At 33.0% G+C, this 19,090-nt stretch overlaps 1 protein-coding gene across 1 annotated transcript; it reads left to right on the top strand.

The window, feature by feature from the left end:
• Window positions 1–733: 733 nt before the first annotated feature.
• LOC120271519 (cytochrome P450 89A2-like) lies at window positions 734–2,239 on the top strand. Its single transcript, XM_039278208.1, has one exon. It carries the CDS (start codon window positions 734–736, stop codon window positions 2,237–2,239), a length of 1,506 nt encoding a protein of 501 aa, XP_039134142.1.
• Window positions 2,240–19,090: the final 16,851 nt, after the last annotated feature.

Raw genomic sequence — 19,090 nt, 5'->3', positions numbered from 1 at the left:
TTCCATCCCAGCCATGCAAACCTAAACCCTGGAATTTTGAAATTTAAGCTAGGCACTTCTATGTGAATCAAACTATAGGGGTTGTTTGAATGGGCTTATTTTAAATTCAGAATTGCTTTTTTATCTGGGACTTAGCATCTTCTCCCTTTTGCTGGCCGAACCAAGATGTACACCTTATAATAAAATATGGGCGAAGAAAACCTACTATTATGCATTCCATTTGTGTTGTCTACATCTTGGTCAAGTTGATGAGATTGACAAATGAACTTCCATAAGAGCCAATTGTCTTTGACTTGCGAATACCTATTTTCCAAATATTTTGAAGACATTCAAAGTTTATAAAAAAAATATTCTGAATATAATTCTGATAATGCCATCTGTAATCCTATTCTTCATTGACAGCTTGACTATTGTAAAACAATCAATTAAATATAAAAATTTCTTACACTTATATTAAAAGTTCACATCCAAAACAGTTATAATGTAATATCGATCCCATTAAACTTTATTTGCCAAATTCACAATCCTCTGCCGGACTGCTAATTATTAAGTACAAAAACCATTTCCATTTCTTATTTTCTCTATACTTTTTTTCAAATTCCACTGAGATCATTAACATGAATTTTCAATTACAAACCATAAAGAAGAAGTCAGCAATCTAATGACGTAACTCTTCCTATCAAGATTTCTATATAAGTGCCATGGAGAAGCTCAAATTCACATATCATCAGACATGGCAACATTGTTCTTCATCTTCATCCTTGTGACCATCTCCCTTGCATTGCTCATTAATCAAAGAGAAACAAGAAGAAGACTACCACCAAGCCCTCCAAGAATCCCAGTACTTGGCAACCTATTATGGATCACAAAGCCCTTCGCCCAACTTGAACCCACTATTCACCATCTACGTGCAAAGTATGGCCCTATCTTCACCCTCTATGTTGGTTCTCGTCCGGTCATCTTCATCATTGACGGCAAACAAGTCCACCAATCACTCATCGAGAATGGTGAGGTCTTCGCCGACAGGCCACGGCCATTGTCCAGCAGTGATCTCAACACCAACCTTCGATCCATAAACAACACGCCCTATGGCTCACTGTGGCGTCTTCTCCGCCGTAGTCTCGTCTCAGACGTAATCCAGCCATGCAAAGCCGCCAACTCAAGCACTCACGTCCAACGCATGGCCCTTGATATACTCATCAATGGTCTCAAGAACGAGGCCAAGGCCAATGGTGGTGTAGTCATCCCTGTTAACATCATCGAACACTGTGTTTCCTTCTTGATGACCGGTTTGTGCTTTGGAGTGACTCTTGAGGAGAAGGTGGTGGACCATATCAAGAACTTGCAAAAGGAGCTGTTTTCTCTAGTGGATAAACATTTTGCTCTGAATCTCTTGCCCAAAATGGCACTGCTGTTGTTCTGGAGAAGGCTGGGGAGGTTGAAACAGCTCCTGCGAGCTCAGGAGGAGCTTCTTATTCCCATAATCAGAGCACGTAAACAAAGAGATCATAATAGTCACGTTATCTCGTACGTGGACTCCCTTTTGGAACTCAGAGTTCCAAATGGAGTTGGGGGTACGAGAGAGCTAAGTGAGGAGGATATTGTGAGCTTTTGCTCCGAATTCCTGGATGCCAGCATCTGGTCCATCTCATCTGCCTTGGAATGGATATTGGCTAGCCTTGTCAAACATCAAGACATACAAGAGAAGCTAAAGAAAGAGATCAGAGGAGTGGTGGGAGATGAGAAAAGACAAGTGGATGTGGATGAGCTACAAAGGATGCCATACTTGAAGGCGGTGATCTTTGAAGGTTTGCGGCGTCACCCGCCGGCTCATTTCGTGATCCCTCACAGAGTGAAAAAGGATGTGCTCATGGACCAGCACTTGATACCCAAGGACACGGTGGTGAACTTTGTGGTGACGAGCATTGGGCTAGATGAGAGAGTATGGGAAGAGCCATTGGAGTTTAGGCCAGAGAGGTTCATGGCCGGAGGGGAAGGAGAAGGCGTAGACGTGCAGTGTGGGAAGAGTGAGATCAAGATGATGCCATTTGGCGCTGGAAGGAGGATGTGCCCCGGCTCGGACCTGGCCATGCTTCAGATTCAATACTTGGTTGCTAACTTGATCAATGTGATGGAGTTGAAGCAAGTGGAAGGGATGGAGGTGGATCTCTCTGAGGAGGCTGAGATCTTGATCCCCATGAAATACCCATTCCATGCAAGAATAAAAGTTACTTTATGAAGCAAATCAAACATGCACCTAGTGATTTTATTGGCTAATTGATTAAAATATTGATTTTTTTTAATTATTTCCCAAAACGTGTATTTCCGTAATTATTTACGGAAATGCGCATTTTATATTTTTTTATTATTTTTTTAAATTACCAGTTCCACTTTGTTTTTTTAATATTTAAATTTTTTTTTAAAAAAATAGAGGGCCCATTATTTTTTTAATATTAAGTTTTTTTAAAAAAAAATTACGGGTCCCTGGCAGTTTTTTAAATTAAAAAAAATTTACATCCAGCCCCTTATGATTTTCATTAATTTTTCTTATAACTTATTTTTTCTCATTTCTACTATATTATTTCTACTTTCACTAATTATAACTGGCTGTTAATAATTTAAATAATAAAATGGACATAAGAGAAGGCGGTCAACCAAAGCGTTGTGGTTTATATCGCAATGAAGGTCATAATCATCGAAATTGTTCAAATGCCACTGGTCCAAGTCGTATGCCATAATGTAACCTTAATACTGTATTTATTAAATTATTTTATAATATATGTAATTGTTTTAGTTCATTCGAAATATCAAATGAGTTTGGTTTTGTTGTGAGAGTAATTTTTACATGTGAAATTTTTTTTAATATTTAAAATTTTATTATATTGAAAAAATATTAAAATTATTTATTTAAATTATTAACAGTCAGTTACAATTAGTGAAAGTAGAAATAACATAGTAGAAGTGAGAAAAAATAAGTTATACGAAAAATTAATGAAAATTATAAATTGTTGGATATAATTTTTTTTTTAATATAAAAGAACTATCGGGATATGCCGTTTTTAAAAAAATATAATTTAATATTAAAAAAAATAACATGGCCCTCTGTTTTTTTTAAAAAATAAAATTTAAATATTAAAAAAACACAGTGGGACCGGTAATTTAAAAAAATAATAAAAAATATAAAATACGCATTTGTGTAAATAATTAAGGAAATGCGTATTTTAGGCAATAATTAAGAAAAACGTCAATATTTTAATGAATTAACCGATTTTATTTTAGTGTTATAAGGGTTGATGGTTGTGTGGTTGTTGTAGACTAGTTCGTTAAGTATTATCTTATTATGTATGACTGGATTGTTTCAATCAATGTATTTTTCAAGAAATTGTTGCCGTAATAATAGTGATGATGTCTTTCTTTGCCTGATTTTTTTTTCCAAATAAAGTGATATTAATTTGCATAGCCATCACTTCCTTTACCAAAGGCAAAATAATAAAAACAGAAAAAAAAAAAAAATCTTGCTTTATAACAGAATGGAGAGACTGACAGAGGAGACAAGCACTACACCAATTTTAGAGGTGGTTTAAAAATTAATTTTGAGGCAGGTTAACCTCTATAAAAATTGATATGGTTTAAATACTACTCATACTTTTAGAGTCGGTCATAATCATTTATAAAGATTAGTATTATATACTACTTATGTTTTTAGAGACGATTATAACTGTTTCTACGGCCACAAAAGGTCTAAATACTATACTCATACCTCTAATGTTTAAATACTATTGATATCTTTAGAAGCGGTTATAATCGCCTCTAAAATTAATAATATTTAACCCCTTAATAATTTCTCACTTAATTATAACCATCTCACAAAACCTATGACAATCATAAAAAAAAAAAAACTTTTAAGCTGCGAATAAATCTTGAAAAATAATCATAAGTATTATTGTAAATTCATTTTCATTGACTGATTGGCAAATCATGATTATCAAGGATAATATATTTTCCAATGTTTTGAAACCTGACCAGGGATATGACCTGGGAAGGCTTCCAGGTCATGGTCAATTGTTGAACCTGGTTGACCCAGTCATAAATATAATATATATTTTTTAAATTTAATTATATAAAAATATTAAAATAATATATTAAAAGTTACTAAAAATTTTAAAAAACAACAATAGAAAAGTTCAACAATTAAATAATTTTTTTTATAATTTATAAATATTAATTTAATATCCTAAATACAAATTAAAAATACAACATAATAATAAATAAAAAGTAATACAATACAAGCTTTTAAGTGTCACAATACAATCTAATTAATAATAAAACTTAAGAATCATGCATTGAGTTTTGATTTTGAAGCAAATTTTATACATAACATGCATATACTTACATATTATAAGATATTTCAGAGATTGGGGAATGGAGAGCCATAACCGACTAAGATAATGCTTTAATTGGCCGATTGGTCTATCTGTCAACCTAGGGGAATCATTAAAGACATCTTCTGAAGATGGACAAATTTATCTTCCCTGTCAATTTGGAGATTTTGGATATTGATGATAAGGTAGAGGTGCCTCTAATCCTTGGAAGACTGTTCCTAGCTACATCTTAAGTTCTTATTGATGTCATTGATGGAAGAATGGTTTTAAGGGTTGGAGAAAAGGAAGTTATATTCAAGCAGCAAGCAGCCATGAAGAATATGAAGGATGAGTTGAAGAATATATTTGAATAAGAACTACCATGGGAGACTAGCCAAGAAGAAGCATAGAAAGAATATGAGGAGAAGGCATCTCCTAAGAAGAAATGGTGAAAGAGTGTGGTGTCTAAGAAGAAGAAGAAATCACCACAACTATTTTCAGTGAGCATGGACTAATATTTTATTTGAGCATGTAGGAGGTGGTGGGTGTTCCCTTTGATATAGGAAGAAAGAGGCTTCATTTGTTTGAGCCTATATGAACTAAAATATATGTCAAGCTAGTGACGTTAAACAAGCTTGTACTTCTTTGTAGGTAACCTAAGAGCATTTAGTTATTGTTTTTTGTATTTTTGGGTTTTGTTTTGTGCTAGTGATTGTGATTATTTTCGTATTCATTCTCACATTTAAGAGAGATTAATCGTAATATGTTTGTGTTTAGAGAAAGTGATACACAAGTATAAGTGTAAATTGGACATAACAGGGAGCTAGAGAAATTCCTGAGAAATACATGAGTGAAGCATGGTTATGTTTAGGAAATGAAAATTACAAGAATAAGGAGAGAGAGACCAAATTATTAAGTGCACAGCCAGAGCATGGCCGTGTTTAGGGCATGCTTCCATAAAGCATGGCAAACGGTCTTGAGTAGGGGTGTGCTAAACTTTTTGGGCATTATTGAGAATACTTGAAATCAACACTGGGTGAAACACGGGGTAAGGACGCCCATGCTCTTTCCAATCACTACACCAAAGTAGGGCTTTTGCGGCGTTTATAAAAAACGCCACCAATAATTTTTATTTTGTGGCGTTTATTTGACATAAATGCCGCCAAGTTCTTCCCCCGATATAAAGGATTATTGTGTGAAAATAGATTTACATTAGCGGCATTTTTTTTATAAAAAGCGTCGGTAACTTGGAGGCGTTTTTTGAAAGCAACGCCGCCAAATTAATGCGTGAATTTGTAGGATTTAACGTTAGAAAATTTTATTTTAATTAATGGTGTTTTTATAAGTAGGCGCCGGTAAGTTTGTTTAATTAGCGGTGTTTTTTAAATAAACTCAGCGAAAGAATTTACTAGCTTGAAGAAATAAACCAGAGGAATATGTACATATTTCATTTAGCGGTGTTTATTTAATAGGCACCGATAACTGTTTCTGATTTGGCGGTATTTTTAGAATAAAACGCCGCAAGGATAATTGGCGGGATTGGGGTTAAATTTATCCACAAAATTAAATTTTATTTAGCGGCATTTATATTAATAAACGCGGGTAAGTTTTTCATTTGGTGGCGTTTGTTTGATAAAATGCCAGTTAGTGTTTTATGTGAACATATATCTATGAACTAGGTCTTCTTCTTTCTCTCTCTCTCTCCCCGCGCTTCTCCTTTCTCTCTATCCACATAGCCATTCTCCTTTCTCTCTATCTTCTTTTGCCTGATTCTCACAACTGAAGCTGATCGAGTTCATAAGGTAGGTGATCATTTCCTCCTTTTATGTTATTTGATTATGAACTTCATGTTGTAGTGTTGTTGATTTAGTTTTTGGGGTGTTTTCTTGTTTTTGGTTTTGGTGGTTGATTGGGGTTTTGTTTGGGAATAATTGAGGGTTTTTCTTAGGGTTTCAGATTAGGGGTTTGGTTTGGATAAATCCATTGCTGACCGCTTCTCCTCAATCAAGGTAACCTCTTTTTGTTCTTATTGCTCTCAATCAAATCTCTTTATTTTGTTTTATTTATTTGTCTATTTTGATGATGAAAGTAAAGTTCATGTGGTTTCAATATGTCATGCTTTTGCAATTTGATGAGCTGATAACATGGAAAATATTAGTTCTTGCTTAGTAGAAGTGTTACACATTCCAGTTGAGTTCTTGGTTGTTAGTAAAATTAAACTCCAATCCCCCAAGGTCTAAAATCTCTCAGAAATGCTCCAGTTAAACCAAGACTAATGGTAGAAATCTAGTTCCAGGAAATAGAAATTCGTTATTCCCCACTTTGTTTGGGCTTACTGGACTATTTTCTACTTGCAACCTTGTGTTCTTAGAAGACAGAATCACAGTTGAAGACAAGGAAAGGACAAATAGTTTTATTGGTATGAACTGTGACCGTTGGTTGAAGGACTCAAGCAACTTGTAGTCCTTAAGTTGCATACAGTTATGTAGCAGCTCAAGATTAAAAAATAAATAAAGAAACAAATTTGAATAGAGATGCAACCCAAATATCTACCTGTGTCAACGATAAGGACATACATTCCTTCGGTTGTAAACCAATATGAATGTGAGAAAACAACTGTGTTTGATTGGATTTTTTAATAGTATGAAAAATTTGTATTTGTTGACAATGGGCTTTGATCTCGAGAAAGTTCAGTGTTTTACTGTATATTTTACAGAATTTATGTTAAGCTTCATGGGACAACTTCTTTTTAGTGTCAACTTCTTCATACCTTTTTCTTTTACTCTCTTTGCTTTTAACTTACGATTTCTGTTGATGCTTCCAAAGGTTTGATGAGTGATAACCACCTAATGTTACTTTAAATAAAGGCATTAAAAAGAAGCATGATTTTATTAGTTATCTTTGTATGAATGATTTAGACATGGATAAGTAAATAACAAAAACAGAAGCAGCAAAATTAAGTAAATTTCTGAGAAGTTGGATTTTGACATATATATATATATATATGTATGAAACATGTCCTCAGTAATCTCTATGTAAAACACTCTCTCACTCTCACATTTGCCAAAAAATAGAGCTTAAAACTCTATAATTGGCTCTCCAATTGTAAGATTTCTCTCCACATTCCATGGCAGATTGGAGAGCTTGGTTGTGATGAACTTGAATATCATGTTTACATTTATATTATGTGTTTCACTTGATGTAATAAGATCCTTTCACATTCTGCTGTAGTTACTAAAATGGTAACACACATGGATATGTTTGCTTGCTGTCTCCAGGTATTTATGATTGTATTGCAACTTCTGAATGATGATGATCTAAAATCTCTAGGATTTCCTATGATAAAAAGATATCACTACTCTCAAAGTTATCTAATTTTAGTCAATCTCATGTTGACATTCCACAGGGCCTTAGTAAGAAAGTCCTTCTTGCTCTTGTTCCAAATGTTTGCAAAGGAGAGATGCTTGATTGCTAGTAGACTTGTTGTGCATATGTGATAGTTACTAATCTTTCTGTTTTACTTAGAATAGCCAAGCTGATAGATTTTAACTTGATGCAGCAAATTGATTGCTTTCTATCAAAACTGAATTAAGATTGATTTTATTTCAATAAAAAAATAATTTATTTCATATGATTTTGCTCTGTTTGCTTGTCAATTGTGATGTTTTGCTTATTATTTCCTTTGGAAATGCATATTCTCTCTCTTTTGTCTCCTACTTTACATATCCTCCACTTCAACCAGTACATCCATTTACATGTCCATGACATCAAACGTACTCTAAATGTATCAATTAAACCTTAACAATAGAGGCTAATCACTAACTTTGTCTCTTAATCAACTATTAAATTGTAGTCATTGTTGAGTAACAAGCTTGTTATTTTGCACTAATGTAAGAATAAACCTTGGAGAGTTCTCCATTGTTGTTTTCCTGTAGTGATATTTATTTATGAACAATTATAGTGTTTGGTTCTTTTCTATTTTTATTTAATTAATAAGTAATGATTTTATCTTTTAATTTTCATGACTTTGATGCTCATTAGTAGGATTTGGATTGACTCCATGCTTATTCAATTACTTTCTAATGATTTGCTCTAAAATAACCTATTTATATAACTTGTAGATCCTGTGTTAGATTTGGACAGAAAGCGAGATCAAGGGAAAAAGGAGAAGCAAGGAGAAAGGAAGAAATCCAAAAATTTGAGGTAATTTTTTCTTAAAATTGTCCTGCTTTGAATTTGATTCTCTTTCTATGTCATTGTCTATGGTTTGTCAAATGTGATTTAGTTGTTGTTCATTTTACCTTTACTGTGTGAATCATTATTAGGCCGACGTTTTTGGATTACATATTCTACTACTCAAATGCAGTGTACTTATGTCAAATGTTTACAAAACAATAATTATAAAAAGCCAGAATAAAAATTAAAAATAACCTTAAATTAAGACATAAACAACATTCCTTTGGAAATGCAATACGAATTGTAGATTCATATGTAAATATGTCATGATTAATGTGTTAAGGTGAAATATGCTTTAATTTAGAAGATTGTAAATAATTTTGTAACATATTAAGCAGAAATGGATAAGAGTTGGATTTGTAAGTCACGATTGAGTCAAGAATACGAAGATGGAGTCAAACAATTTCTCAATTTTGTATTTGCCAACTCAAGTCAAGATGATTAGGGGTGTAAATGAGCCAAGCTACTCGTGAGCTACTCGAGATCGGCTCGGTCAATGCTCGAATTCGATTCGATTTTTCACGAGCCGAGCCGAGCTCGAGCTGCTCGTTTATGTTGACGAGCCGAGCTCGAGCCCAAAAATACTCAGCTCGTGAGGCTCGCGAGCCTAAACGAGCTTTTATATATAAAATATTAAATTATTTATATATAAATTACAAAAATACATAATTATATAAACTATATAAAATTACAAAAATACTTATGTATACAAGCTAATCGAGCTTAAACGAGCCGAGCTCGAGCTACTTGAGCTTTTCAGCGAGCCGAGCTCGAGCACAAAAAGAATAGCTCGAACGAGCTCGAGCCGAGCTCGAGCCTTCAAATAGTATACTCGAGCCGAGCTCGAGCCTGGTGATACTCGGCTCGGCTCGGCTCGTTTACAGCCCTAAAGATGATAGGATCATTTGCCCTTGCATAAAGTGTACGAATATTCATTGGCAAACACGTGAAACAGGGCTTGAACATCTAGTATGTGATGGCATTCTACAAGGTTACACATATTGGTTTTTCCATGAAGAGTGTGTACCATCACCTACCCGTAAGATGACAAACACATTTACAGCTCCATCAAGCTCTAATCCTCACATCCAAACTTCTCGTATAAGACCAGATAGCATGGAAGAATTATTGCATGATGTTTTCAGCATCCATCAAGTTGATAATGAGGGTCTACCATCTACTACTGATGAATTCAATGTTGAGGTGAATGATGGAGGTGAAGCTCTTAGAGAAGTTAATGAACAACCTTCTAAAGAAGTGGCAAAGTTTTACAAGTTGCTTGAAGATATAAATGACAAACTTTATAAGGGATCGCAGCATTTCTAGATTGTACTTTTGCATTCAACTTTTCCATCTGAAATGCATGTGTGGGATGACTGCCAAAGGCCTTGACCACTTGATTGAATTTTTTAAAAAAAATTTTCCCTCGGTGACTATTCCTGAAAATAATCATGAGTCAAAAAAAGTCATTAAGGATTTGGGTCTTGGGCATAAAAAATTCATAGTTTTCCAAATGACTGCGTGCTATATTGGGAGTATAATGAAGGTCAACAATCTTGTCATATGTGTGGTCATTCTCGCTGGGTGTCCACTAATTCTGATCAACGTTTGAATGATGACAATGAAGTGGTTCACAAGAGATTTGCGAAGGTTTTATATTTTCCTTTAATACCACAACTACAGAGAATTTTCATGTCAACTAAGACTTCTGCTGATATGATCTAGCATGTTAATGGTCGGACCAATGATGGACAGTTAAGACACCCTGCTGATACTAAGGCATGGAAATCATTTGATGCTAGATATCCCGACTTCGCTTTTGATCCTAGAAATATTAGGCTTGGTCTTCCTTCTGATGGGTTTAACCTATTCAAATTATTAAGCACTTCTTATAGCACTTGGCCAGTAGTGTTGATTCCCTATAACTTGCCACTATGGATTGGGATGAAACAAACTTATTTCCTTTTGTCAATGATTATTCCTAGAGACGATATTGACATCTACTTACAACCTCTTATTAAAGAGTTAAAGCAATTATGGGTTGGTTAGAGATGTACGATGTATCTGTAAGGAGAAATTTTAATATGTGGGCTGCCTTATCATGGACTATTAATGATTTCCATGCTTACATAAATTTATCAGGTTGGAGCACTAAAGGAAAATATGCTTGTCCTTGTTGTGCTGAGGAAACTTCTTCACAATGGTTAACTAATGGTCAGAAGTTTTGTTATATGGCGCATAGGCGATGGCTAGAACATAATCATCCATACAGATCTCAGAAACATCTATTTGATGGTAATATAGAGATGCATGGAGCTCCTTCAGTTACTACTGGATCTGATATTTTATTAATGTTGAAAGAGTTGCAGTTTACTTATGGAAAGCAAGCCAAAAACAAACTGAAAAAATCGAACACTAATAATGAATCAAAGAAAAGACCATGGCAAGTGTCTAATATTGAAGTAGATACTGATGATGGCAAAGTACAGGAAGAGGAACCAAATGAAGCAGCTTTATGGATAAAGAGAAGCATCTTCTTTGATTTTTCATATTGGCAGCACAACCTATTATGTCATAACTTGGTTGTGATGCACATTGAGAAGAATGTTTGTGAAAATATTGTTGGAACAATTCTTAATGTTGATGGGAAATCAAAAGATAATCTAAAATGCAAACTTGATTTGTTTGAGATGGGAATTCATCGAGAGCTTCATCCCATGATGTTAGAATTTTTTTTTCCTAGAATATTATTCTATGTCAATGTGGGTAGATTATGATATATATTTTTAATGTTGTCTTAAGTTTACTTGCCTGTACTCACCAATCAGAAGTGTATGGACTATTTAACAATGGATGATGAGATGGTTGTGCTAAGTTTAATACTTGTTGATAAGTCTTTCTTTCTTATTATTTAACGGAACCTTGTTCAGATTGAACTCCATATGCATGGTTGCTGATCTTGATTTTTAATTAATTTTTGGCTTCACTTGATAGGTTTTGGTTGTATTTTTTTTGGCATTTCACCTAAATAACCTAGTCATGATAGTTTGAAGAATTATACTCGGAATTTTATTTGCCATTGGTTACAACATCATGCTTTCTGCTTATTGCAAACATACACGTTGTTCTATTTGTTGCAGAACAACGTGTCAAGAGCTATCATGAAAATTGTTAAGGTTTTCAATAGCAGCTGTCTGGCATTCTATGTAGACTATTAGTTTAACAATTTGCTTTAGAGGCTTAGCTGTTTAACTTGGCCTCTTTAGCAATTTATCAGTCAAAGAGTTACCTATTTCTTATGGGAGATGTCATGGCAGAGATGCCCATTTGGATCCAGCTAGAGTACATTAGACATCTCCTTAAGTTTTAAGGCCCTTTTGTGTCTACAATTATTATTTACAGCAGTCAAACATGATAATAACATATTGTTGTAATTTATATATTATGCATCTGTGTCACCTCTAAAATAATTATGGGATGTTCTTGTGCTCAGAAGATGTTTGTACTGCATACAGGCACAATATGGCAAGATATCACACTCATCACCTCTACTACACTTCAGTTCTAGACACTAAGTATAATAGGATCATTCAGTTAAGTGTGCTGGCTTAACTGCATGTATATTGCATTTGTGTGCTTTTAGTTCAGTCAACTAATAGTTCACTCTGTAACTTTCCACCCAAACTTAATAGCTTACTTGCAGCCACTACAACAAATTTGATGATTAGTGGCGATTTTCTATATGACGTATTTTTCATATGTCACTAAAAGAGCATATAATGTGACAAAAATCAAATATCGTCACTTAATTCCACAAACTGAATATTGTACATAACAATGCTTGATAATGTCACATAGAAGCGTCACACAATGTGTGGCGCCAAATTTTTCCTTCAACTGGAGATGGAGGGAAACATTTTTAGTGACACTAATAATATCTGGTAACGCTCTCATTTTGTCATCAATGTTTTTGCAATTTTTTTGTGACGATTATATAACATAATTTTTTTAAAACAATTTTTTTGACATTATGTCACTAATACCATTGTATATTATTTGTGACCATTTGGTTTTGTCATGTATGTTTTAATTATTTCGTGACATGTATGTATGTCACTAAAATATAAGTATTTGTGATAGTCTCATTGTGTCACCTATATATATATATATATAGCATTAATGGAATGAATTACAAAATGTCACATTTGTTTAATTTGTGCATGACATAAAGTTTTCCTCACAAATGAGATATCATTTTTATTCTAATGTGAGCATTTATTGTTGAGATACCTTGAATTATTTCTTTGTGCTTTGCTTTGAATTATGACCTAAATCAAAATTTTAGGAGAACGATGAAGAAAAAAAATTAAAGGGTGGGTACAAATTAACCCTTTTTTTATTTATTATTTAAAGCAATCCAAACCAGATTTCTTGGGGGTTGTATTATTTATTTTGGCTTTAAGGTCTCTTGTGCTTGTTGCATCAGTTTTTCTCAAGAAAGAATAAAGTAAATTTGTCCCTCTACATGTGGATGCAAGTCACATTGACTGGAGCACGTGAATTTTTTTGTATGGTTTTTGGCAAAAGGTGGAAAGAGGGGGTCAAGAGTGTGTTTGAGCATCTCATTATCTCTGAGTTGGGTGTTCCACTTTCCCCATCCCCTTCCCCTCTTTTTCCTCCTTTTTAAAAAGTCAAGTTTCACCGAGCCTACAACACCCTCAATTTATCGAAAAATGTTAAATGTTTTTTTATAAATTAATGTATATAATTTAAAAATTTTATATTTTTTTAACAAAAATATTTTTGGAAAATATATTATTACATTCTGCAAATTTACTTTTTTGTAGTATAAAAATTTTTATTTTTTTAGAAAAAAATAATATTTATAAACATATATTATCTCAAAAATTTATATTTTTGCAAATTAGTATATAAAAATATTAAAAAATTATATTTTTTTAGGAAAATATTTGTTGATAGTTGAGTCTCCCTAAAAAATTCAACCAAGTCACTGGTTCACCAGCCCAACTGCTTAGGTCAACGATTCGCTCTAGGGTTATTCCAAATCAGGTTTTCTAGTCGAACAAGATCGGTCTTAAAATCAATTACGAGTCAACAAGGTTAGACTAACAAGTTTGGTCCGAGTTTGAAAATCTCGGGAAATAATACTTAAAAAAATAATACTTGAAATTTTTCTCATTATATTTATTTTTATTTTGTTTTATATTTGTATGTTTAGTGGAATATGATTAAATTATTATAATGTTATAAAATTTAATTTGAGATTTATATTAAAATTTATAGTTGATTTAAAACAATCAAATGTTATAAATAATCTAAATCATTTAATATGACAATTATAAAAATATAATAATTTATCTTACAAATTATAAATATAATAGGATGCTAATGAAAAACAATTTGGATAAATTAATTAATTAATTAACTCACTAACTTATGTAAATCATTTTAACCCATTATCTTGTATAAATTACTTTTGTTAGATATAACTTATTTATTAGAATATATAAATTAAGATAAATAATGTTAAACTAATAACCAACATTGTAGATCCAAGAACAAGTAATATATAAACTATAAATTTTTAAATTTTGGCAAAGTATAAATTTATTAACCCCAATGTTCAAAAGATTGATTAAAATGCATATTTTTCTCCCTTTTTGCCAAAAGCAGTAGCTAAAATTAAGTACAATTAAGATCCAAAAAAATTTGTATCAATTAAAAATTTACCTTTTTGGCTCCTCCAACTTTCACCAAATCTCTTCAAATCTCTACTTAATTTTACTATTTTCTTCACTCCACCGCAAAAAAATAGTCTTTAAAAATTTGTACCAATTAGAGACAATCACTCTCTCTTCCAAATTTCACCAAATCTTCTCACAACTCATTAAAGAAAAACCTTTGTCTCTATTGTTCATCTTCTTGATTTTACTATCTCGAGGTGAGAAATAATATATAAATTTCTTCTAAGACAACCATTAGGCTTCTTCACACAAAGAAGACAAGGTATGTATAAAATATATCATTTTGATTTAGAAAAAATATATATTGCATGTTTTAGGTGAATTTAATTTTTTTTTTTTTAATCACGATTGCTTTATTTTATTATTGAATCAATTGACTAAAAGATTCTCTGTTTGGATATATATGATTTTATTTTATTATTATATTAAATTAGTTATTTGAATGTAAATAATGACCCAAGCTATGGTTGATTATGAAATACACATGCCTATGCCATAATTTTTGGGTAATAGTATGTTTTAGTTTTATTTTACCTTGCAATGTCATTTTTTTAAATTTACTTATCACGACATTTCTTTTACTTTTTATCAATTATTTATTTGTTTTTATTGAATATTTATTACAGTTTCAAGTGAGCCGGGTTCTTCATCAACTGAATCTTTGTCATAAGAAGAATCAGTTGAAAAGCTAGCGAATAAGTCTGCAACACATGTCAACTAGCTTGGTTTTTGATTTAAATTTATCAAGATGTAAGGATATTTTTATATTTTTTTCGGGATCACTTTTTCCATTTAGATACTTTTATGTTTGAAATCTAAGTGTGGAAAATTGTATTGAATTCATTTTATTATGTGTTCTTTTATATTATGATATAAAATATTATATATTTTAACAAATGACCTGATGAAAAAATGATATTAAAATATTCATGACGAATGGTAAATGGGTCACAAAATAAAATAGCCATCTTTTCGTCATGAATTGTTGAATATTTTCTCATATTGTGTGACAATTCATGACAACTTGTGACGTTGTTTATTTAATAATAGGTGACAAAATGTACGTCATCTATTAGTGTGACAAGATAAATTTTGTCATTAATAGTTGAATATTCAACTCATATTTTATGACGATCAATGATTTTTTGTGACACCTTATAATATGTTTTATGACAAAAATAAATGTCACAAAAACATAGCTATAATGTGACATTTGTATATGTCGTCATGTAAATTTTAGCATTTGGTAACGACAATGTGCATATCGTCATAGTATATCTTTAGCTACGGTGCAAAGGTGACCATCGTTGTGACGGGGTGTTTAATGTCATCAAATATTATACATGACGAGAATTTCTCATTTTGTAACACTAAATGGTGCGCCATTAATCATCAAATTTGTTGTAGTGAGCTAAGAATCTGGCTACAACACAAGAATCTGGCTTTAATACTTCAAGAATTGTATGACCTTCTATAGGTGTCTTCTTTTGGTTAGAGAATAAACATCATGATTAGAGAAAGTAAAAGATTTGGTGGATGGAATGAGGCTAGGCATAAAGCAACTCTTTAACATGCATCCCAATCTTTAAAACTTACTTGCATTCATAGAGGTTAAGACATCGTATACCAATATAAGAAGGTTACTGCACAAGAATCTTGCTTTAGGACTTCAAGAATTGTATGACCTTCTATAGATGTCTGCTTTTGGTTTTTTTAAAGTGAAAATATTAATGAGTAATATTGAACTGTAGCTATATTTATCCATCCAGAATAACCATGAAAATAATGAAACATACTTAGTTTAACCTTATTAGTATGCCTCAAGGTGTTTCAGGTGCTCATGTACATGACTGAGATGTCAGCATTGAATAAGCTCTAAACTTAGTGCAATATATTTACTTTACCATATTACTAATCCAAGGTGTTTTGAGTGCCCATGTACATGAATGGGAGGTAACTCGGTAAGCATAAAATGAACTGTGGAAATAGTGGCATGCTCTTAGTATAATCATAATGTAAGTTTAAGATACTTCAAGTAGTCATGTCCATGTGAGAGGTAATGATAAGTGCTTGTGTATAAGTAATACGAAGTATTCTTTTCTTACATTGAGCATTACTTTTCTTAGATTTTATCGCTTATTCATGTGTATTTGTGTTCTTTTGTGCATGTAGGGTTGTGGAGACAAAGTTGTATGAAAGAAAGCAAAAGTAGATCATGGACGTGATTGTAGTGGAGTTCTTGGATCGAACAAAGGTGAAGACACAAGTTGTGCTTAAAGAAATTTGGGTGTGTACCAACCTCATTGTGCTCAAAAGAATACGCAAAGTGGAGGGGCACCAAGGCAGTCATACTCATTTGTTCTGACTTGTGCAACATTAGCGAGAGCTTCATCAATGTGATTTTTATTGAAGACACGACGCAATCTACCGCATGGATGTGTGCCCATTCATGTGGCCTCAATGAAAGGGATGGATTCGGGAGCATTTTGGTGAAGTACTATAGCAGTTTACTGAAGCAAATCAATGTAGTAGTTACTGTTTATAGCTCGCAGGTAGGGGTGTAAATGAGCCAAGCTACTCGTTAGCTACTCGAGATCGGCTAGGTCAATGCTCAAATTTGATTCGATTTTTCAAGAGCCGAGCCTAGCTCAAGCTGCTCGTTTATGTTGACGAGCCAAGCTCGAGCCCAAAAATACTCAGCTCATGAGGCTCACGAGTCTAAACGAGCTTTGATTCATCAAGGAGAGAGGACACAATAGAAAAAGGAGGTTTTATGCTTTTAATCATGTTTGTTGTCTCTCATAAATTGCTTGATTACTCTCTACTGATGGAGAACTAATTTGTAGGTATTTGAGCATAGATAAACTCTAGGGTTATGATTTGATTGACTTTGGTTGTGGATCTTTCATGCTTTTACATTGATTACTAATTGCAATCCTTTATTATTGAATTTAATTGTATATATTCATTGTCTTGAATATTATTGAGGTGAGAGCCCTAGATTCATGTTTGATGTGCTTGTGATCTAGCTTATGGGTGTAAGTCCTGCCCATAAGTCCCTCAGTTTGATCCTTATGTTCCCTCCTTACAGGCATAAGCATACCCACAAGGTTCTTTACCTGAGACTTACGACCGTAAGCACAACCGTAAGGTGCCCGTAAGTGGTTCTGTCTTACTTATTCTTCATTTGTTGATGTTGTGAGATGTCCATTTTCCTCATTTTGGTTCTTTCTTACTTCTTTTTGGCTCTCTCTCATCCTTTAGCACTGCCTAGTACCTAAGAATACAATTTTCACCATGTTTAGCATCATCTTCTATAACAATACTCTAATACACTCCAAATAAGTATACAAAAGGATATTAAATAACACATAAATGTACACTTAACAAATTCCACTACACTTGAAATTTTGTTTCTCCTAAAGCAAAAAAGAAACATTACAAACCAAAAGGAATAAGTGCATGATTTCAAGTAATAAACAATTAGGGAGTTCCGCAAGTAATCGGGAAAGTACATTGCATGAATGCTAAAAATTTTGAACTCGAAAAATAGTTAGACTCTATTCAATGTTATCGAGTGTGTATGTGTGTTACAACTCTCTACGTCACTTATTTTGATCTACAAGACTTTAATACTAAACATTCACAACTAAATTTCTCTTCTTGTTAAGGTGGTAGCATCACACAACTCCTAAGATAGCTTTTTCTCTCGGTGCTACATAGAGTGGCTTTCATGCTTAAGTGTGATAGCTCTTTCCACATCTTTTCTAAAGGATGGTAGGTTTCAGACTTATCAAGAATAGCTTCACAAATCTAATAGAGGTAGCTCTTTCCACCCCTAACATTTATTTTTCACATAATTCTTTTCACATTTGAAAAAAAAAATTCACAATTATTTCATTTAAAGTTCAATGAAAGACAAACTATAAAAAGTCATCAAAAGTTTAAGTTGCTACAATAGAGAGGTCACATGCTTTAATTTGAACAATTAACCAAGAATAGAGCAAAAAAACTCAGAATCCAAAAAGAAACATTCTAGAATGTGTTCACTCTTATACTAAGAAACTCCCACTAATCATTCAAGTGCACCTTCATAAGTCAACAACTTGGCATGTAAAAGAGTTCCAAAAATCCTAAGCCCCTTCCCCATACTTAAAATCATACATTGTCCTTAATCTGTGTATATACAAATAAAAGTGGTGACACTACAACAATAATATGGGAGGTAGATGGAAAATTATTACTTCTCAAGTTGAAAACCAAATGGAAAATACTACCCGAACCAACATGGTGCATTCCTTGTTTTGCCGAAGTGGTAGGGGTTCGCTCAAGGTTAAGAATAGACCGAGTGAGTATCCTCTTTAAGTTAAGGGTGTTGGGTGTTGCATTACTAGTCCCACGAAGATAAGGGAAAGCATTAAAGCTTAATAAAATCAAAATAACACAAAATAAAAATAAAAATCCACTCATATGTCCAAAAATAAGTACAAAAATGGTAGGTCCAACCCTTGCCATAAAAGATAAATACAAGTAATGAAAAATAAAAGATACAAATGAACAAAATAAAATATAATGCTCAGCTGTGTCGGAGGTGGTTACGGAGTTGGTTCGCGGGTAATGTGGTGTGGATGGTGAAGTAGCGACTAGTGGAGATGGGACCAATTGGCTCGAGATGTCCAGGGTACAGCTGAGGTCAGCCTCAATCGATGACTAAGAGGTGATGATTTC

This window comes from Dioscorea cayenensis, chromosome 11 (assembly GCF_009730915.1).
Source record: "Dioscorea cayenensis subsp. rotundata cultivar TDr96_F1 chromosome 11, TDr96_F1_v2_PseudoChromosome.rev07_lg8_w22 25.fasta, whole genome shotgun sequence".
Classification (NCBI taxonomy): domain Eukaryota; kingdom Viridiplantae; phylum Streptophyta; class Magnoliopsida; order Dioscoreales; family Dioscoreaceae; genus Dioscorea; species Dioscorea cayenensis.
This window is presented reverse-complemented; position numbering and strand designations above follow the sequence as displayed.